Below are 23193 nucleotides of genomic sequence, written 5' to 3'. Positions count from 1 at the left end.
ACCCCAATCATCGTGTACTTTCTAAAACTTCCCTGGCGCCTCTGTGCGTGAGTGTAGTGGCTTAACTTGCTATTACTGTAGCTTGTTGTGTCGGCTTTTCCCTCACTGTGACTGTAAACAAGGCAGAGGTGTGTGCCTGTCTTGTTCAGTGAAATACGTTGCATTTCACTGATATCCAGAAAATACTGGTGAGTTAATAAAAATTAAGTGTTTAATTTAATGTGGCTCCAAACTGTGTAGAAATTGTAACAAAGTGTCCGAATTTCTAGCAGCCACTAGCCCTATCCACAGTTATACTTCTTTTAGCAGAATTTCCCTATGACTTTTCAACTCCTGTTGCATTTGGGACTAAGAATACAATACTTCTAACTGACTTTTCCCCATGTTGGTCATTTACAGATCTCAGAAAATTTCCACTGTGACCTGAACTCCGACCAGTTCAAAGGGTTTCTGCGAGCTCACACACCCTCGATTGACCCATCGAGTCAGGCTAGGTCTGCCGTGTTCTCCGTCACCTACCCATCTTCAGACATCTACCTGGTTGTCAAGGTGATCACATACAGTCCAAGATGCATGTTCTGATATTCATGTTGTTATCTTACTCGGCAACACTGACAGAGGTCACATGACAGGCTTGTGTGTCCTCTGTGATAGTTGGCTTGTTTCCTTCTCACCAACACTTGCCCTTACAAGTAACTTCTGCCGGAAGACTAGAAAGGTGGGGGGCTTGCAGGGCCTGTAGTCGGAGGTTGCAATCCTGACTTTGTAGTCAGACACTGTGTGACCTGCTGTGACTCAAACTTCCTCAGACTTGGCTTCCTACCTTGGGTGATTACACTGACCTCCACGAGTTGTCTCAACTTCAAACAAAGCCTAGGCCTTCCTAACTGAGGAAAGCCCCCTCAGCAGTCCTTGTCTGGGAGGTTGCCATGATGAAAGGTCTCCTAGTAGTGTTCCTGTGACTCTAGCACCCTCAGCGCAGCATCCCCTGACCTGCCTCTGACAACCTGAGATATGGCTACACTTTCCAACCTCACTCCCTCCTCTATGACAGATCATGTGTCTAGTGAGAGTCAAAATCCATGGGGCCATTAAAAATAGGATGACACTCAACTGGAGACTGTCCATGCAAGAAAACCTTAGAAGACCAGAGCCTTTCTCTACATATTAAAGTTACTAGTTTGAATCTAACAACAGACATTAGGTATTGAACAACCTGGCCAAATAATTGTACTTAGTGACTCTCAAGTTAAATAGCTCAAGACAAGTAAATCCAAGTGTCTGATCTCATGGGCAGTCAGACTTCTGTGTTTGAGCACTTTTCTGTTTAGTTTGGTACCCCTGTCTGCATCACTTGGATTCTCATATGGTTGATAGTGGCGAACAGGGTCCAAAGAATCCGGGCAGCCTGGAGTTTGCTTCTTTTATATTATTTCACAAAGACGGCGATAGCTCAAAGGCACCTGTTTAAGGATCTAGAATTTTGAAATCGGTGGCTGGGACTGGAAGGCCTACCTGAGGGATCTCAGCTGTAGCTCAGTAATACTAGCCTAACATGGACCAGGTACTGGGCTCAATCCCCAGGAACTAGAAAGAAAGTATAAAAATAAAATGATAAAATAAGTCTTTTGTTAAGACTGTGTATCTTATTGCTATTATTGTAAACTCTCCGTGCGTCTCACTCTGGTGCGCAGGAAAGCATAATTTGAGCTATAACAGCACTGTCGTTAAATATACAGTTCTCTCAATGGGCAACCAACAAAACCACACTGATTCTAGAGCTAATTTTATTTCCAGCGCTACTTGATTCTATTAACCTACAGTAATTATCTAACAATGGTAATCTGTTGGCTGATACCACTGACATCCTCTCAGATTTTTTAATGTGAAGCTGTACTTGTTTGACAGGAACAAACACATTGTAAGGTGTCTGGATATCATTAAGAAATTTAGGAGCCCAAGAGATGGCTCAGTGGTTAAGAACACAGGCTGCTCTCCCAGAGGACCCAGGTTCAGTTCCCAGCACCCACATGGCAGTCCACACCTGTCTGTAACTCCAGTTCCAGGGAATCTGACACCCTCGTGCAGGCAGGCAAAACACAAATACACATAAAATAAAAAATAATGAATTATTAAGAAATTTAGATCTACCCTGGAAAGCAGTCTCCCTTGGTGTCTCCCTTGATTACAAGACCATCATGAAGCTGCTTTCCTGCAAATACATACTAAGTGGTATTGTAACATTTAGGCAACCCAGGTAAATGTCATGTGATAAAGAAAGGGCTTCTCACTCTCTTATTTTTATTCCCAAAATGAACATCAAGATCTTGCATGTATTCTAGGCGGAGTCGCCTCATTCCGCTATCATATATATTTCTTCAAGGGATAATTTCAGGCTGAGACATTTAGTTCAAGATTTTGAGGACATGAAAGAATTTGATTGACAAAGGAGGATCGGAAAGTGAGGATGGGTGTGAACCCTCAAGCTTTTAAAAAAAGGTTTAAAAATAGATCAGCTATAGCCGGGCAGCGGTGGCACATGTCTTTAATCCCAGTACTTAGGAGGCAGAGACAGGTGGATTTCTAAGTTTGAGGCCAGCTTGGTCTACAGAGTGAGTTCCAGGACAGCCAGGGCTATACAGAGATACTCTGTCTCAAAAAACAAAACAACAAACAAACAAACAGATCAGCTAGGCATTTAACCCACCTCTGTGGCTTTAATGGGGACTTTGGAAAGTAGCCTCTTTGCCTTAAAGCTCCCAGCTGTTCCTTCCTAATGTGCCCCTCTGCCGGTGCCCAGGCTTAAGAGGGCTCACAGTCACACACATGCTTACACATCAGCCAGGAAGGACCAGGCATGAGGGCTTCATCTCAGACTGGAGTTCTCAGAAAGTCACTCTGACCAATGCAGCAAAGGGGATAGTGGTAGTTCCTGATTCTGTCTGATCGAGACTCTTGATTCTAGAATGTGGGGGGCCTTGCCATGGGTTTCAAATGAAGGCAAGACGTGGCCATTCCTTTTGGCAGAGTCCCAGCTGAAAGTTCTTACCACAATCCATTTCTTCTTCTCTTTTTCCTTTTTTCTTTTCTCTCTTCCTTCTTTCTTCCCTTCTCCCTCTCTCCCTTCCTCCCTCCATCCCTCCCTCTATTTGCCTGCCTGACTTTCTGCCCACCCTCCCTTCCTCCCTCCCTCTTTTCTTCCTTCCTTCCTTCCTTCCTTCCTTCCTTCCTTCCTTCCTTCCTTCCTCCCTCCCTCCCTCCCTCCCTCCCTCCCTCCCTCCTCCCTCCCTCCCTCCCTTCCTCCCTCCCTCCCTCCCTTCCTTCCTTTTCTTCCTTCCTTTTCTTCCTGTGATGCTGGTTATGGAGCCCACAGCCTTGCACATGAAAAGCAGGTGCTCTGCCATTATGCTACAGTCCCAGCCCTGAAGGAGTCTTAATAACTACTCGAGGTTCACTTTAAAGACCATGTCTTTATTTGTTGAATTCATGGGAAACTTAGCCTCTCTTCAGTTCATTCTACGGAGCCTTGGTGGTAAGCTTTTGGAGGAGAGAAGCCATGTTTCATGTGCTCACAGCTCTTCTGCCCAGCAGCCACCTCACGCAGACCTTTGGAATAAATAACGAATGAGTGAAGGAATGAATGCTGGTGGTCAAGAACACTGGTCAGTGTCTGGTTCCAGCCCTTGGTGCCCGTGTTTCCAGTATGCTTCGTCTCTCAGAACCAGCCTTCTCTTAACGCTGCTGGCCATGGGATAAGCTTTCAAACCGGTTTTGTTGAAAGAGACTTTCTACTGGGGCTACCCATGAAACGGTTGTCCATTGAGCAGCTCTGTGAGACTTCCTTTGAAACTCCATTGCACTTACCTCTGTCAGTGGAATAGTCAGAGAAATAGTTTCTGCTTCACTTGGTGCCTGTTAAGAATGTGGTTGGTCCCAGGGTCTGTGTTGACCAGGTTTCTACTTCAGGCATCTCAGCTAATGACACAGCCTAATGGGGCTAAGTCTTAGCATCGAAGTTCACTTCAGTTTTCTTTGAGTAAAGAATTGGAACATTTCAGACTTACCCCTTTCTTTGCCCTAACCATGGTGCCCATAGCCATGAAAATCAATTGTCAGCTCCTTAACGTGACGCAAACTGGCAGCTAGGGCTAGCGTTCCTTAGCAGACCAAAGAGACGAAACGTCTCAAGGCATTTCCTTCTGTCTGTCAAATTCAGAGAAGCAGCCCTAACAGGAAGTACAAGGGCACACTTACAGGCCATTTCATCTGTTCATTTATTTATTGTGTGGAAGGTTTTAGTTCCAGGCCTGACTTTTACAGAGACCATGTCTCATTTTTACTTTGTAAGCAATAATAAAGAAAATGCGCTTTTCACTTCCTATGTGTATCTCCTGGGTTTGGTTTTATAAAATAACTTTTATTGCATTTTTATTGTGGATATAATACATGTTTATTGTTTAAAAAATAGAAACTTCTCATCAGCAGTAGGAAGACAATAAAAAACACACATAATCCCATCACATAAGGAAACCACAGTTAGCATTTGCTGTTATCTTCTTTTTAATATGCCTTGTGCCTTTTCTACTCTGAAACTCTGTGGTAGTCTCCACAGTGTGTGTGTGTGTGTGTGTGTGTGTGTGTGTGTGTGTGTGTGTGTGTTTGGTTGTTTTTTTGAGACAAAGTTTCTCTGTAGCTCTGGCTGTCTTGGAACTCACTCTGTAGAACAGACTGGCCTCAAACTCAGAGATCTTCCTTCCAGTGTCTCCCGAGTACTGGAATTAAAGCCATGCACTACCATTACCTGGCTACATGCTATATTTTTAAATCTGAGAGCATATGTAAAAAACACCCTATATCATTAAATATTGTCATTAAACACGATTTTCATGTTTGCATAGATCCCATTATATAAATATGACTCACTTGCTTTGTTTTAATATTATTTTTGTTGGTAGATTGAAAAAGTCCTTCAGCAAGGAGAGATTGCAGACTGTGCAGAACCCTACATGATCATCAAAGAAAGCGATGGTGGAAAGGTATGGCCATTTAAGTACTGGGAACATCTTAGGATGAACTAATTTACAAACAAATAATTTTCAACAAAATAGTGGAGTTAGACTATCGTATTTTCCATTTGAAAACATGGGTAAATTGTATTTTTATGAAAGAAGAAAGAGAAACCAGTTACTGACAAAAGAAAAAAAGTTAAAAAAAAATACATGATTGAACACCCTAAGGATGTCACTTGCCAGTGTGAACTCTGGCTTAGATCAAGCCACACTGGCTGCTTTGGTTCTGAGGCTCCAACTTGAGAGGGTTGCCAAGGCCCCATAAGCAGAAGAGGGCAAGAGCTCTTGGTTTTCCTCAACAGCACAAGGTATTGTCTTATGCAGCATTCATAGCTGGTCACCAGCCGCTGCTCCTGCTCATCATAAATTAATTAGCACATATTATTATTAGGACTTATCCTAAGGCATGAATAAGCCTCTTCTCAGTGCCAGTTCACAAAAGTTCCCAGTTTTAAAAACATGGCCCTCTTGGAATCAGTCAGTCTTGTAAACTTCAATTAAAATTAGTTGAACTCAATAAAGACAGATACTGGCGTTTTAAAATCTGTTAGTATGATTTTAGGAAGAACTCCTTGGAAGCATGATCAACAACAAGGACATTGTTAGGAATAGTTAAGACGCTTTTTAGAATTTCAAAGTAGCTTTTGTAAAGTAGATTCTCTTGGGACTTCGATAGATAACATACTAACCTTTCTTTCCCCAGTTTTTCTCAGGAGAATTGAAGTTATCTAGGTAAACGAGGTGTTTGCATGTTGGCTGCTGTAACAAGCCTAGGGCATGTCTTCATAACAACAACAAAAAAGTCATCTGCTAACTGATTGCTGTCCTTTAGGGGGAAAAAAAAATCTCTTCCTTTTGTAACCTTTGCTTCCTTATCAGCTAGACTTCAGCTAAGCTGTTGCTTCCTGTTGACTCATGGCCCCCCTTCCCCTCCCCTCCATCCCCCTTCCCTTCCCTCCCCCTCCCCTCCCCCCTCCCCCACCAGGCCCATCAGAGTAGCTACCTGTCACCCCATGCAGGCAGACAACTTGTTGCTGACGCTTTCTTTCATCTTGTCTCTTTACGGTCTTCCTCCAGAGTAAAGAAAAGGTTGAAAAACTAAAACTTCAAGCTGAATCCTTCTGCCAACGTTTGGGGAAATACCGGATGCCCTTCGCCTGGGCCCCCATTAGCTTAGCAAGCTTCTTCAACGTCTCCACCCTTGAAAGGGAGAGCACAGATGTGGAGCCTGGGGTTGGTAAGATCTCCATCTGGGACGGGAGGCAGAGGGCTCCCCCATACGCCACCTTTGCGGTTATCTGCTTATTACTAAGGACTTGGGAGACCCAGAGGGTGTGCGGTAGGTGAGAGGAAGATCATAAGTAGACGACTGAACTGCACGTGCTTGGTCAGTGACCCCGAAACAATTACTGGGAGCAGCTATGGAGCCTAAGCACATACACTCTTATACTAAGAACTTTGTATGGAGTTTTGAGCCTTTAAAAAGTTAATTTTGAGTAGCCATCCCATCTCAAAAATTAAAATGCTTGAAAATGACAAGATCATGGGTGAGCAGGCACAGTAAACAAAGACACTGTGACTGGCTCCCACACAGAGGGATGGGCACTGTCCAAAGCTCTGAGAGCAAAACTCTGGTTCCTCAGCAAAATCTCTGGACTCCTAAAGTCTGCTTTGCCAAGTACAATGAGAGTAAGCACCGAAAGTAGCCAGCAGTTAACTCTTCTAACTTACTGCACCGAGACCCCTTTTCGTCACCTCTTCATAAATGTGAACCAGTCATGTCTACAGTTTCAGGGTGGAAATGTCCCAGTGAGTTTAGGATTTTCTGTTTTCCTAAACACCTTCGTATTCCGCAAATATCCGAGTCGGCCCTTGGATGTTTCATGCATTCCTTGGCTCTGCCAGTTCTGAAATGTTACCTTTTGCTGGGAGTGGAGGCCAGAGAGGCTGCTACTGCTGCTGCCCTCCTGGAGTTACTGTTGCATAATCAGCAGACAGAACTGCATTCTTCCTGATTTGTCAGTAAACTTCACCCCTTCTGACCTTCACATCCAGTTTTTCTAAGGCAGTTGTTCTATGTATTGACTTATTACAAAGGGTGGGGGAGCTCCGTGGGCATCTCTAGTCCATGTAATTCAGGCAGAGGGCTTGCCGACATGTTAGTTAGGTCTAAGTTGAGGATAGTTCAACGTTAGCACTGAAGCTTATTTCCTAAGAAGTAACCAGAGACCCAGCGCATTACACAGTTTAGGTAGCCAATGGTAGCTCTCATCAGCATGAGAGTTGGGCAGAACAGAACACTCAAGAGCTGTGCTTTCTAGGCAGTGGACTATACAGAACAGAACCCTTAGGCTTGCAGAATATAATAAGACACAAGGTTACAACCTGGTTCTTCAAAAGAAATAAGAAATGAGGAAGCTATTGAGAGCCTTAACCCTGTCTGGTTTCTAGTGAAAAGGTCAGCCAGGGCACTTCTGTTGCCTGCTCCACACTAGAACAGAGGCAAACTGGATCCAGAATGTGCACAAGCTGGTTTGAGTCCCTGGTGCCTTCAGGGGTGTCTGAGTGTGTGCTCTCCCAGAAGAACACAAGTGTAAAAAGCAAAGCAACCACTGGGCTGACTCAACAGCCTGTCAGCAGACCCTGAACTGGCTGAGCTCCAGACTCTTGCAGGGTGACACCTAGCCACCTCTGTTCTCCAGCAGGAAGGACTTAGAGCCACTAGGGTTCTCTCTGCTCTAGTAAGAATATTAGGGACTTTAGCAGGAGGACTAAGGAAGGTTGAGCCCCGTGGAGGGATGGCTGGGTTCTGTGTGTTCTGACATGTAAGAATAACAACTGCTTTCCTCAAGGGAGAAACCCTGTGGGTGAGAAGAGGAGCTTGTCCCAATCCAGGAGGCCCTCTGAGCGAACCCTCTCCTTAGAGGAAAATGGAGTTGGATCCAACTTCAAAGCCACCACCTTGGCCACCAACATCTTCTTCAAACAGGTATCTGTGTCTCTTACAGTGCAGCTGGATTTGATTGTATTGATGAGGGTGGTAGATCCAAGGGAGTAGTGAAATGTGATCAGAGAAGTTAATTAGTGTCGTTTGTTCAGCTGGATTGTTACGAAGATTAGAGCGCATGCAAGTGTGCACAAGGCCAGCTGCCACAGGTCAGGAACTGTGTGGAGTTCGTAGCTAATCACACAGCAGACCTTTTCTCTGAGGGAGCAAAACTTAATTCTCTGGGGCCTGCGAAAAGGGGCGAGGGAACACACACACACACACACACACACACACACACACTGGATGAAGCAAGGCTCCAACAACTTTGTTTTTTCTCTTAGCCTTTTTATACCACCTAAGACAAAACTTCTCTATACAAGAAAAAAGATTACCTCATAGCCACAAGTAGCATATTCTCTAAAAACAATCATCACAAAAAACATATTCTTCAAAAACAGGTTAAAATCATCACCCAAGGGGAGATTACAACATGATTACTGATTACATATTCTTTTGAAACCCACACCCACCTGAACAGTTCTCATCTTTCTCTCCACAAATCCATCCTGATCTCAAGGCAATAATCCTTCTGTCATTGATTAACGAAGTTTAATCAAGCTGTCCACTGTAGCCAGTTTTCCCTAAGCTAGCTGACGACAGTTTGTATTTACCAAGAAACAAATCGCTTACCTTGCATCTCCTAACCATCTGTTCTCTATTGTTATGCTCATAATAGGACCCTTTACATTTTGTTCCTAACAGTGCCTTTTCATGGTGCACACCAAAACCTGTGATGGTATCCTTAGATCACAAGATCAAGAGACGCAGAGCCAACCTACAGTGTTTTCTTGAAGCATTAATCTGTCTCAGACCTTCCTTTCCACAAGTCAGACCATGAGCTTGTAGTGCATGAGAGCTCACCGTGCCCCTTTCCTAGCCTGTACAGCCTTCACTACTCTACAAAGAGGGGGCACATTCTATTCTTAGTTCTGTCTTTGTTAGATGTTCCTGGCAAAACCCACCCAAACCATCTCCTGAATCTTCCTTATCAACTCCCCTAACTTCCTAAAACCATTTAAATCAAATCAGGAGCCTGTAAAATTACCAATTCATCAAAACAACATTGTTCTATGAAAGTTTATCTTCATATTGATCTGTAGAAAAATTGCCCAATAGAGTGGGCTGTCTCCCATAAAGCAGTCACACCAGACTATAGGCAGTGGGAGTCTTCCCAAGCCCAATCAGACCATGCTAGATACAGGAGGAATATGGCAATGACAGACTCGAGAAGGCACTGCAGTAGCAAGAAACAATCCAGGGACAACCCCTTGGGGCTGTGCCTCTCTGTGTTAAATCCATCACAGCTGTGCAAAAACAGTGGACTATCTCCAGGGAGCTCTCTTGCATCTGCCACAGGTGTGGCTGTGGCCGTGGCCGGACACCTCCCATGGTGGGCGTGTAGAGGGTGGGGCTTACACATACCTTCCTTATTCAAGACAAAGGTGAAGACAATGAAATCAGAAAGAAAGATGATTTTCCCATCTCCATATCTCTGAAGAAGTGAGCTAGTTCAGCATTGTTTCAGGGACTAAAAAGAGCTTCTCTTCGTTGACATTTACATGACAGCCACATGTGACCTTGGGTCCTCAAGGTCAGATGGCAGTCTCAGAGAGCTGTAGAGGTTCTGTCTGCAGCAATGCTGATGAGAGGTTGGCTGAGGAGAGCATGGGGCGCTAGTGCTTGCACTAACTGATTTCAGAGCTGCCCCTCACGCTAATCCCTATGAGAAGCTTGTTAAAATCAAATAGATAAGCCAAGGGTGGGAGCACTCAGGAGACTGAGACAGGAGGATTGCCAGTTTAAGGTCAGCTTGAGCTACCTAGTGGAAGCACATCTCAGGAAAGAGAAAAGGATGAGGGAAGGAAGGGAGGGACAGAGGAAGAGAGTAGAGTGGAAGGAAGGAGAAAATAAAGAGACAGTGAATTCACAAATGTAATCATTTTTAAAATGGCTGTCAGGGGGAAATCTTAGAAATAGCTGGTCCAAGTCCAGGAATCATCAGAGCCTCCCACTAACCCTAAGCATCTCTTGGCAGGAGGGAGATCGCCTGAGTGATGAAGACTTGTTCAAGTTTTTAGCTGACTACAAGAGATCTTCATCTCTACAGCGAAGAGTCAAATCCATTCCAGGTGTGCTTGGCTTCTCCTTAGCATCTTCGGTACAGGCTGCTTCTGTTGCTATGATACCATACTGACCAAAGACCACTGGGAGGAGGGAAGGGCTCACTTGGCTTTACTCTATCACATTGTGGTCCATCCTTGAGGGAAGGCAGGGTAGGAGCCCAGGATGATCCTCCTGTCAGGCCCTGAAGCAGCAAGCATGGAAGAATGCTGCTCTCTGGCTCGCTCCCGGGATCACATTCGGCTGCCTTCCTCCTGCCGCTCAGCCTCACCTGCCTAAGGGTGTTGCCGCCTACCCTCAATGGGGTGTGCCCTCCCACACTAATTAGCAATCAAGAAAATACTTCGCAGACTGTTTGATCATAGGCCAGTTTGAGCCTGACAGTTCTTCAGTTGAGGTTTCCACTCTCCAGGTGATTGTAGATTCAGGTGAAGTTGTCTGTCAACAGCAGCGAGCTATGACACTCTTCAACTATGCCCAAGCCATTTGTGATTGACATTTCTTATTTAATGCTTTCATTTATTAAAAACTGCTGAGGGCAATGTGGATTTTTGCATTTGAAGTTAAGAATCTAAACTGCTGTGCATTTTGGACAAATCTATTAATGTTTTCTCATTCATAAAGGACATATTCTGCAGATAATATGCTTTAGATTTGGTCTCTCAGAAACTCTCATAATCATTTGAACATATCAACACACCCCTTATCACACAAAATGTTATATGGAAGTCTGGTATTTAAAGAGAGTGGGATGATTTGGCGGACGAAGACACACTTACCCTCAAGCGAATGCCCATGTGCTATTTCTGTATAGCATATGTTGTTTCTATATTTCTCTGACACCCAAGGTGAGAGACCTCAACCCAAAGCCCACCAATTTTTACTGCTCCCAATACCTGAAAGTTTTTTTTTAACCATGCATAGCTGTAGTGTGGTAGATCTGGGCCTTCTAGTCAGCTCCTTCTCATTGTATAGCTCCTTACTTTGGTGTTATAAAATGCTCATCTCAAAAGTTATCATGGCAGGCTTTTACAGTCTCAAATTTTAGGAAATTATCTGGGAACTCCAAAATGCACGTGCTCCCGCAGGTTATCCAACACAGTAGCCCTGGGCTCCTTCTTGATGTGACAGATTTCAGTAACTCCCACCCCCGACCCCCATGGCTTGCTCTAGGCTCACTGAGGCTGGAGATATCCCCAGCTCCCGACGTGATGAACTGCTGCCTGACACCTGAGATGTTGCCAGTCAAACCTTTTCCTGAAAATCGGACGCGTCCACACAAGGAGATTTTGGAATTTCCGATCCGGGAAGTGTACGTCCCTCACACTGTGTACAGGTGAGAAATGTGGGCCCTTGTTTGGATAATACACTCGTCTCTCCAGAACCAGCCCCTCTTACTTCTTCCTGAGTATAAGGGGGAAACTAAACGTGACAGCTTAGAACCACAGAGAACTCTTAGATCGCTTCTAGAGATGCCTTGCCTAATGCTTTGGAATAAGGATGTATTTTTTTTTCAGTCATAGTTGTAATAGATTCTACTGGATGTATTCTTACCAGAAATGAAAAAAGAAAAAGGAAAAATGGAAAGAAAGCCAAACCTATCACCGTGGCTTTCTTCCATGCAGACAGTCTTTAAGGACAAGAGGAACATGACTGGAATGCCATAGGTGTCTAAGGTTTCACACAGGCATGGTGTCACATGCCTAATGCCAGTGCTTAGGAGGCCAGTGTGGGCTTCATGGTGAGCTCCAGGCCAGTCTGGATTACAGGCAAAACAATTCCAAATGAAACACAGGTTTTCAGCTGAAAACCCAGCTCTATTCAGGAAACGTTAATCAGTTTAGACAGACATAGTCCCCAGATGCTGCTGCCCAGTGTTTTAGTGTGTGGTTGTTAGGCTGCAATAGACAAAATTAAAGTGCCATCTTATTTTGTTTCAACTAATTTCCTTGTAAGTGTCGCAGCTACCATACTGAATGGCAAAAGAGTGAGATACCGTAGAACTGAAGGTGAGGTTGCTCAGCTTTCCTGGTGGCCTTGTGCCCCTGACTCTTAGGGAATTTGAAGTGGCCACCCAAACAAAGCATTGTTGCTCATGAGCTCTCACTTCCTAAATGTGGGGGAGAGGGCTGAATCGAGCGTCATTTCTCAACTATCCATCAATAACACTTTGTGGTTTGCTTTCCGTATAAAATATCTCATCAGGTCTTACTGATCTCACAAAGTCACCCTTGTGCCTTGCTGCCTGTGGCGCTTCCTTTGCTTGTGGCAGAAACCAAACACCTGCCAAGAAGCAACTTAAGGAAGGAGGGAGGGAGGAATGGGGCGAGGAAGCGAGGGACTCCATTAACTCACAGTTTGAGGGCATATAGCCCGTTTGAGAGAGGGAGACATGATGGCAGTGGTGCATGGTAGAGTGCTGTACAGCTCTACAGAGGACCACCTCACATCCTGGCTGAGTGGGAAGCAGACGGGGAGTCAGGCTGGCTCCCAGTGACAGTTGCACTTCCACTGGAGATGCTCCACCCACTAAAGACCACGCCTTCCAACCAGCACCACTTGCTGAGGACCATGTGCTCAAATACAGGAGCTTGTGAGGGACATTTTACCTTCATACCACAGCCATGCTCAGCACAACTTATATGTGCCTTCCTATGTTTGCATGTGTGTGCGCGTGCGTGCGTGTATTTCTGCATACAGATGCTGTCATGTTTATATTCATGTATATATATTGTCTACATATTGTGTACTTTGGCATTTTTCACTCGATTGTGTTTTCTTATCTCTTTTGAGTATTATAATGCAGCTACACATTGTATTAACTCCGTGCATTATGCTCACGGTTAGTCATGGTGTTGTGTGTTTAACCAGGGGAAACTTCTAAAAAGCTTGTATTTTTAAAAAAAAAAATATATGAATACTGATCTATGTAGATCAGTATTGGTTTTCTTGTTCTGTGTTATTCCTTTGTCTAAAGAGGCCATATTGTATTTATTCAGTTCAATTGGGAAACATTTGGGGATTTTTTCCCCTGCTTGCCTTTTGTTAAGTATTTGTGGTTTTGAGTGTACGTGTGCGTGCGCGTGCGTGAGTGTTTGTGTGTGTGTGTGTGTGTGTGTGTGTGTAGGCCAGAGGTCAATTTCAGGAGCTACATACGTTGCTTATTGAGATAAGGTCTTTCACTGAGAGCTGGGATCACAAATTAGACTAGACTTTTGCTCAATGGCTCTCCCATGTCTGAATTCCCAGCATTAGGACTATAAACAAATGATGCCATGCTTGGGTTTTCCATGGTAGGGAGAGGGTGTCAAGCCCGGGTTTTCGGGTTAGCATGGCAAGCGCTTAGTCTATAAGCTCTCTCTAGGTGAGCCAGCTCTCCACCCTAACATTTGTGGCTTTCCTTTTAAATTAATTGAGTTTTATGTGTATTTGTGTCCTGCCTACATATATATCTATGCACCATGTGTATGTCTGGTGTTCATGAAGGGCAGAAGAGGGCAGTTCCGCCAAGCTAGAGTGACCAAGCGTTTGGAGCTGCCCTGTGGGTGCTGGGAATTGAACATGGTTTACCTGGAAGAGCAACCTGTGCTTTTAACTACATCTCACCTGGCCTCAGCATTTGTGGTTTTTACTCGTCCTGCCCAGTGACAGATTTTTATCTTGTCCCTCTGTGAGTGTGTGTGAAAAGTTTCCCTAGGAGTATGCCTAACGGTGAAATTACTGGGTTACAGGTGACATTTGTTTTTAGTGACTTGCATATTGTTTCTTTACCCCCTTCCCCCCACACACAAAAGAAATGGATGGTTATCTATTCTCCCAGCATTGCGTGGGAGCCCCCATCTCTCCAGTTCCTCACTCATGCTTTCCTATGTGACATACAAGGAGTGTTAGAACCAGCCCACCTGTCCCCACCGCACATGCACTAACGTGAGTCCTGGAAAGGACAGGTGTCCAGTGAACGAAGAAAAAAGTTACCATGAGAAACACACTCAAGTGCCCCACAGTAAGACATGGAGCTCTTCCTTCTGGTGCTTGTGAGGCAACAGGACCCCCAACTTTATCCTTCCTGAAACAACTCCTCGTTTTCTTCAACACCAAATCAGCCTTTGGTCTCCCTCCTTAAAGAGCCACAAGTATTTATAGGAAGTGCTCATTCTGTTCCCCACTCCATGAAGGACAAAGGAGGCATGGCTATGTTTGCTTACAGTTGCCGTCTCCACCTCTGTGGAAACCTTATCCTTTAATTGGAAGAGGAAGCTTGTGGCATGGGAATAAACTTGTACCAAATGAATTCTATAGCTATTCAACTGTTCCCACCACCCCAGCACTTAATCACCGGCAGGAGTCATTTACTACAGACATTATCCTTTAATCACATCGCTTCAGGATTTGGAGTGCATCCGTGCACTGACTGAGCCATTCAGAATGTACCAGTGCTGAGGACAAGTCTAGGCAGCTTACTCTGCACCCTGCATGGCGTCCTGAGAAACAGGCCTGCAAGTGTAGAGCTGCTGTTCTTTGATTGTGCCATAGAATGGTTATGGCCGCTCCTCTGGAACCAGGTCTTCACTCTTACAAGTGATGGAAGGCAATTCTTCCCAGGGTGGTGAAGGAGAGACCTGTTCTTGGCTCTAGGCTATTGTGTCTTCTTAACAGCATGTTTGTGAAAAGATACATGTAACACACTTGGCCCAGAATCTTTCAGCGTGAAAACTTCAAGGAATTTAGAAAGCATGCTGTCTTAAGTTCTTGTGGTGGTAAAATTTAGTATTGCTTCTGTGGTCCTCATGTGCTGAGAGCTCACATCTGATCCACAAGCAAACAAAAAGAGAAACGGAGAGCTGGGAACCTCAAAGCCCACTTCCGGTGACCCAGCTCCCCAACAAGGCCACACCTCCTAATCCTCCCCAAACAGTTCCACCAAGTGCAGACCAAGCACTCAAATGTATCAACTTAGGGGAGACAGCCACAAAATCCAAGGAAATTAAATACAGGAAAATGGGCTCTGAAGAGCACATCAATTCGAGGATAAATCCTTGACACTTAATCTCACGAATGTGATATATGACTTAACTTATAAATAACTTTATATAGCTATCCCCTACAAAGGATAAATGCATCTGGTATGCCAAACAATAAATGCTTCCATGGCCAAAGCCAAAAGTTTAGGGTCAGATTTGTCATTGTCACCAGACTGTTCAGGGAAGGGGGTTAATGGCAGATATCAACCCTTGCTTCCTCCCTCCTCCTCAGGTAACTCCGTTGTTAGCTGTGTCTCTTCAGTGTCTTCTGCCAAGCTCACTGGGGATGACCATTCTAGCTGAGTCCTGTGTGGACTCTACCCCCAGGTACCTCTACTATCTACAAGTTGCTATGAGAAAAGGGCCCAAGGCCCATCATGACAGAACCACTCAGGTTTTCCAAGCATTGAGCATTCATAGAATTGAACGCTTGCTCAGATGGTCGAAATCACTTCACATATTGAGAAGTGCTACTCTGAAAACAGACTAGATCTCTGACATCAGAGACCCCGGTCTTCTGAAAACACATTCAGCCTCTCGCTACCAGCAGAAAGGATAGATTTGACTTACAGTATCAGTGCCTGTGAAGGGACTGAACTAGAAAGGTATCCTCTGAGACAGACCCAGGCAAGCAGCTCTAAGAAGTCACCAAGTAGGAAGCTCAGGTTGACAAAAAAAAAAAAAAAAAAAAGACAGTCCAAGTCTGAGCTTGCATTCCTATCTCTATAACCAGACTTTTCTTTTTTAAAGACTAGACATTTGCCTAAGAATGCATTGGAACAACTCCTGGCATATTTTTCCTGATGCTCAACACAGCTGGCAATAGAGATACCAGCTGCCTCATGGTAGGAGCAGAATAAAAATAATGTGAGTTGGGGCTCAGCCTGGGCAAGACCTTCAAGGCCATCTTATCAGGTGGCAGCCGTGGGGGTGTGTGCAGAGATCACAGGCTCAGAGTTTGTAATGAGCTTGTTAACTCCATGCCTACCTTTTAACTAGTGATTACATTAAAGCAAGCCACATAAAGTGCGTTTTCATCTCTCGGCCCAGCCTCCGAAGAAGTTTTGTTTATCTAATTATTGGACTGCTTTGGAGGACTGTGCTTGCCGAGAACAAGGCTGTCAGTCGGAACACAATTGCTTTGATGGATAATTAGCTGTTTCCAGGCCTCCTCCTATTCAGCTGCGTGTTCTCAGACCAGAAAGTCTGATGTGGCCTAACAAGGAGGTGCCTCTGGTGCCCCTGTGATGCCTTACTGGATTCTGTGAGGCTTGTGGCATAGCAGAGAGGAGAAAGGCTCAGGGTAGGTATAGGGCTGCTTCCAAATGATCATCAGGGAGCTAGAGTTTAGTGACTGTGATCCGCAGGAACCCAAAGTACTCAGAGAAACCCTCTGCGGCAGAGGGTATGCCCTTGAATGGGACTTGATTGTTTTTTAATAAAATAGACTTTGAGTTTAAACCCAGTTATCATTATTTCTAAAGTGGATCTTTTCAGTACCGGAAGGAAGTGTGGGCGTGTCACACAGTGTCTGGTCTCGCTCTGGCGGGCCCTGCTCAGGAGCCCCAGGAACTGTGCCATCAGTTAGGTTCTCCACTATATGACGTCATCCAAAGGTCCGTTGTGACTTAGAGTGGCTTGCCCCTTCATCCACTTGATTTGGGAAGCGATCCCAGTGTACATCTAGATTTGTGGTCAAGTGCGTTTGTCAAAGAACACGTAGTAGTCTCTAAGCCTCACATCTCACGTGAGGGTGGTGCTTGCTCTCCGTTGCGGTGGTGCGTCCCACTTGCCTGTGTGCTGACTCAGCATCATCACCAAGGACTCTTGGTCATGTATAAAAAGCTTAGACCTCGTTTCTTTAAATCTCCATAAATGTGCCTCTACTGAAGTCTCTATCAAAAGCACCCTCCACTCTTCATTGTTCCGTTGGTTGTTTGAGTTTTATTTCCTAAGGAATGGGAAACCTCATGCACAGGTTCCAAGTGTTAAAGGTACCGAAGGCAGAGTGCCAATGCCTTCTGCCACGCCTGACTTGCAGCCACTTCCGGTTCTTGTTCTCCACATACCACTCGTTTATGTATGTGGAGTGGCTTACTTATAAAAGCCCCATGCCACAAGCTGGTGCTTGCTATGCCTGCTGAAACTAAGCAGTGGGCTTCTAAGAGATTTACCAGAGAAACAACAGTGAACAGAAGAGATGGACAGAGGGTATGCTCCATACCTCAGGCAGGCTGAGGACCAGTGGATTCAATTTTGCTTCTTTGCAGATGCGAACTAGACCTATGTACATTTGTCTTATCACACGTTACAGAGCATGACCCCCACACACTGTTCTTCCTGAGAAGCCGGGTGTGCAGGGCACTTTTTATGAATACACAGAACTCTCTCTTGCTTTTTCAGAGCTGCGCTTAATCTCACCATACATTTTCCTGAGTGAATCTTGTGCTGAGGAAGGAACCTTTTTTTGCTTTATAGTTAAATGGAATAGCTTAGTATACATGCTTCGTGCTTGTCTAGTTATTGGGCGGTTTTTCACTTTTCACCCTTTGAAGAAGTGTTTAAGGAGGTCCACCTTAAGAAAGAAAGGTTAGGTATTTGTTTTACTGGGCTTAGCAAGCAGTGGCCAGAACTCCCTAACAAACCATTTACCTCAGATGAGCAGTGGGCAAAATAAAAACAAGCTGTTTGAAAAAGCCAAGAAATGGAAACAAAAATGCTTCCAGCTCAGGCCTCGTGCAAACGAGGGACCCAGAGCCCACATCCTGACGTCCTGCTCCCAAACCCAACAATCCTCTTTTTTTCTAAGAATGGAAAAATTCAGAAGAGAGCCGACAACGTTCTTTACAGCCTTTTATTTTATTTTTATTCCTGAGCTATGATTTTAGTGCACCATTCAGCCACATGAGGGCACAGTTCTCTCACTTCTGGACTCAGGCAAGCAGCTGCCTTTTGCATTAGAAAACAGATACACTGTTCAGTGACAGAGGCCCACACATTTTATGGTTCATCTCTTAAACACAAGACCAAGAAAAAATGAGAAGGACCCCAGCACTTCAGGAGGAACTTCTGTTCCTTTTTTTTTGCAAAGGATTTTATTCTTACCACCAGCTCCGTCTTCTTTCTCGGTATTTAGCGCTTTTTTGGGAAGGTGGAGTGGAAAGAGGCCAAGGTGTGCATCCCATGACACACAGAGTGAAGTCTCCTTGAGGGGCGGTAGTTCACTATATAACCCACTCCTTTGGGGCAGTAGTGCCCTGTACAAACCTACACTTCTACCAACGCTCTCTGGTACAGGAAACTGAAGCAGAGCCAAGGATTAGGTGGGAGGTACAGGGGAGACAGTGAGGAATGGTACGTGAAGACAGGCTATGTGCATAGTCGTTGACTGTAGAGTTCAGGCTTATGCTCATCTGGACCTACCATGCTTCGATTGCTGCTCCCTCCCGTTTGACTGTTCTAATTAAGTATTGCCTTTTAATGTTATAGATGCCATTTTTACCCTATAGTTCCTATTTATAGAACGCAGCAAGAGGTTCACACGACCCTCTTTTCAGATAGCCTCAGGTCAAGGCTCACTGGGGCAGAAGGTATGGGGGGATAATTAGATGAAGGCAAATCCCAGCTTGTAGTTCACTATGATGCGTGGTTTGTCTAGACTGGAGAGAGTTCCCTGCAATCCAGGAGGCCGTCTTTGGTTTCTATATTTTGATTAACCTTTGTCATCATCGTTTCCAGACAGGGTCTCACTGGTCTGCTCGGGTTGGCTCCAGACTTCTGGGCTGAAGTGACCCTCCTGCCTCTACCTCCCAGGAAATAGGGAATCAATGCACCTTTGTTTGTTTGCTTGTTTGTTTGTTTCAAAACTGGTCTTCAGCAGGGCTAACTCTCCTCTGATGGATAAGCCTTCAGGACTATTCCTCTTCTTGTTCTGATGTAGGAGAAGGCGGGGACCTTCTATTTTTAAGTGTTTTCATCCTCAGTTTCAACTCTCCTATCTACTGAGGGCCCCAAAGTCAACATTCTCTAGAGCAGAGGTATTTCACAGCTCTCCATGAGTGGATGCCCTGTGGTTTCAGGCCTCAGATAGCCTGCCCCTCGACCCTCACAGCAGGAATCAGGGCTAACCAAGAGATGCTGTGTCAGGGTTTTCTGAGGGGAAGGGTGGATGTGGGTGGGAGAGGCAGGCAAACACCACAGCTACAAATCCACATAACCAGGCCTATAGGAGCAGGAGGCCTGAATTCTGACAGCGTAGTAAGACAATGGGCTTTTACTTTTAGTTTTATTTTGGGTGCTGGAGATGGAAATTAAGGCCTCCTGCTGCTAAGCATACACTCTACCCCTGAGCTACGTACACAGCCCCCACTTAAGAAACCATGGCTAACTGATTACATATATATTTTTAGATTGAAAATTAAAATTATTCGCCCACTCGCTTAAAATCCCAGAGAGATTATAAGGATGCAAGTGATAGGTCTATCCTACCTCTTTTTCTTCATATTCTTGCTAAATAACTTTCAAATTATGAGTTTAGATCTGTGCAACTATTCGTGGAAATATAAACGGGATAGTTTAAGAATAAAATCAGAGGGCCTCCACGTAATGGCTCGCTGTGTTCTAAAGGATTTTCACCCTGAGGCTAATAGTTATGTTTAGTGGTGAGAAAATCCCGTGCATATTTCTCAGCTTTTCTTCAAAGTTTAAAAGTAGGCCTGGGCTGCAGCGGGGTGGTTTATCATGCTGACTCTCAGGTAATGCAGATGTCAGTTATCCCTTGCTCCTCTATGGACAGCTGGCAAGAGCAGAATTGTAGAGCGTTTGTAAGTGTGTGTTTACAAAGCAGACTTCCACTTAAAAAAAGACAGACACATTAGATCGGTAGGTTTCTTAAGTAATTCCACAACACATAAAAAAAATGAGCTCTGAAGGCAGGGCCTGACGGCACCCATCTACAAGGCCAAAAGGCTACCTAAAAGAAACACTGTCAAAAACCAAAAGCAATCCGAGTTCTGAGATTTCTGACTTTACTACTTTGTTCTTTGTATATTTAGAAACCCTACAGCTTCTCTCTGACACTGAGGGGCGGCACTTGTACATAGTAAATGTGGAATAACGTCAGCCATTCCTATTACATCTAAAATAGATCTCCCTGGAAGTGAAATGTGAATGGCAAACAAGAATCGCCTCCTCGGCCTTGCTTAAAGAGTGGAGCTAGCCACTTTCCTTTGAAGGCTTGCATCAGGGCCATCAGCTTACCATAGATGCTGGCATTAGTAGGCATCTGGGCATCTGCTGGCATCAGCCTTGCCCTCTGGCTGCTGAGGAGGTAAAGGGCACCCACTTTTCTGTTCTCAGTGAAGCCTCTAGTGGGGGCGGTTCGCACACCTGCATTTCTGCTGCAGCAGCACCTCAGCTCCTTGACTTTGCCTCTGCAAAGTCAAAAGATGGGGAGTTTTAAAACACAGCAAAAGACAAAGAGATTACTCTGAGATGGCCACAGTGCTGCTTCAAGGAAGCAGAGAGCTCTTCTGTGTGAGGTTCTTCTGGTGGTGTAGCATCGGGAGAATCTAGTACAGACATCTGCTTTAATGCAGAGGTCTCGCTGGTTTGCTACTAAACTAATACATATATCTCAGGGTAAAGGAAAGCTAATAACATGGAAAAACCAGTTTTTTCTTTTTTACCTTAAGAAAAGAAATGTATCCACTCAGTAGACAGAGAAGGGCCAAAACACTAAGAAAGTGAGTGTTCCCTCGCCAAGGGTAAGGGTCTAAGGGGGGGGGGGGCATGAATGAGCCCACTAGCTGACTCCTAGAAGGGTTTTTTGTTGTTGTTGTTTTTAATATTATTATTTTAGCTTCCTGTTGATTTATTAGCTTCCAGGGTAGCAGACTTCCCATATAATGTTTTCATATATGTTTTAGCCGAGTCCCCCTCCACCCTCCATCTCCCTGCTCCCTGTCCCCACTAAAGCCCTTCCACCCTCAGGACTCCCCACTCCACTTTTAAATCATGTGTGTTTTCATACCCAGCCGTCTTTAAGGGTTCCCTTTCTTGTCTTCTGGCCTCTGTCCACACCCACACTCACATAAATATGAACATAGATGAATTAGAAGCTAAGATCCACATATGAGAGAAGGATTTAGCATGCATCTTTCTGAGTCTAGGACACCTCACTTAAATATGTTTTACAGTTCATCTGTTTTCCTGAAGATTTCATAATACATTTTATAGCTGAATAAAATTCTGTGCAGATACCATATTTTCATTATTTATTCATCTGTTGATGGACATCTGAGTTCATTCCATTTCCTTCCCATTGTGAATAGGGCCGCTATGAACACAGATGAGCAAGCATCTCTGTAGTAAGATATAGAGACGTTTAGGTGTACGGATGCTTAAGCAGCAAAGCTGACTCTAGGGCAGAAAAACCTATTTTTCTGTCCCCCACTTCTAGAATCCATATCTAAGATCTAGGATTTCCTAGGCTGTAAGCATCTGAGCATGTGTTACTTAACACATATTAAAATGTACTGACTTCCTCACTTATTGTATATACTCTATATAACATTATAACAGCCTGTCTCAAACCACCACCAACAACAACAAAAGGTGTTAAAAAACAGGTTTCAAGAGCCGGGTGTGGTGGCACATGCCTTTAATCCCAGCACTTGGGAGGCAGAGGCAGGCAGATTTCTGAGTTTGAGGCCAGCCTGGTCTACAAAATGAATTCCAGGACAGCCAGGGCTATACAGAGAAACCCTGTCTCGAAAAACCACAAGAGAAAAGAAAAGAAACAGGTTTCAATTGTCACAGAGGCAATGACAGAGTGAGGGGTGGTATTCAGAAAAACACAGAGATGGGAAGTTGGGAAGAGGCAGGAAGAGATACACTTACAAATTAAAGATGCAGAGAAAGCAAGAGAGACACAGAAGCTAGAGAAAGTGAGAGGTGGGGAGAGCAATCCAGAGGGTTTGATCCAGCCTCCAGATCCCCAGGCTCTGCAGTTCTGCTGAGATCTAGATTTGGGGATGTCACCGTGTGCATAGGCATCCTCGTGCACGATGGTTGACAGCAACCCTTTTACAACAGGTCAGGAAATGAACTTAAAACCCAGTTTGCTCTGCTGCAGAAACACGTAATTTACCAGCAGTGCCAGTACGAAGAAGGCAGCCTGCACAATAGAAAATCAGTACTTTTTCCCTCCATTTAAAAAAAGTGCATTTAAATATCATTACTTCATCACAGGCTGCATATTGAAATAACAGAAAGAAAGCTAAAATTGGCACCAGTTCCATTTCAAAATCAAACCTACTGCTTTTCATTTCCCAGTCTTTTCCAGCCCCTGCTTTCATAGGTCCTCATGTTCTGCCTAACTTTTAGCCCTGTCAGTCTTTTTGTTTTGTTTGATTTGGTTTGGTTTGTTTTTTTTGGTTTTTGGAGGGTGTTTTGTTTTGTTTGTTTGTTTAGTTACACTCTGGGTTTTTACCCAACATCGTGTGTGGAAAGTAAGCCTTTGACTCTCCTCAGCTGCACTTTCAAAGAGACACACACAGGAAAGAAGAGTCCAGGGTTTGCCATGAACAGTGATAGCTGATCCGTGGTGCTTATTGGGATCTCTAAGCCTGAGGTGAAGTCTCCCAGAGTTGCAGAGGCTGAGTTCTGGCTCTGCTGACTGCCCTTCCTTGTGTACCTTGGCAAGTGCAGAAGTAAGAAACACAGATATATCGTATTCAAACCGTGGTCTAGGAAACCCGGGTCAGGAGTGGAAGACGCAGGAACACTGCATGAAGGGTTGGCTTGCTCTCTACTCCCACTAACCAGAAAACTGTCTCTGTCACCGCTATCATAGACTTTCCTCCCTGTGGCATAGTTTCCATCCCGCTGAAGTCGTGGTCCCCTGACCTGATCAGTGATAAGGTATTCACTG

The 23193-nt window shown here is 44.7% G+C and overlaps 1 protein-coding gene across 2 annotated transcripts in view; it reads left to right on the top strand.

The window, feature by feature from the left end:
* The window catches only part of Dock8 (dedicator of cytokinesis 8), a 204080-nt gene that overhangs the window by 89797 nt on the left and 91090 nt on the right, over positions 1-23193 (top strand). For both annotated transcript variants that reach the window (XM_021151299.3, XM_029472365.2), the window contains 6 exons: positions 400-549; positions 4956-5036; positions 6147-6306; positions 7922-8058; positions 10154-10247; positions 11413-11575. In XM_021151299.3, coding sequence (XP_021006958.1) covers positions 400-549; positions 4956-5036; positions 6147-6306; positions 7922-8058; positions 10154-10247; positions 11413-11575 — 785 coding nt within the window. The remainder of the gene's footprint in view (positions 1-399; positions 550-4955; positions 5037-6146; positions 6307-7921; positions 8059-10153; positions 10248-11412; positions 11576-23193) is intronic.

The sequence above is a fragment of the Mus caroli genome, unplaced genomic scaffold (genome assembly GCF_978045245.1).
Source record: "Mus caroli unplaced genomic scaffold, Mus_caroli_1 scaffold_20, whole genome shotgun sequence".
NCBI classification, from domain to species: Eukaryota; Metazoa; Chordata; class Mammalia; order Rodentia; family Muridae; genus Mus; species Mus caroli.
The sequence above is the reverse complement of the archived record's forward strand: the minus strand, read 5'-3'. Positions and strand labels throughout refer to the sequence as shown.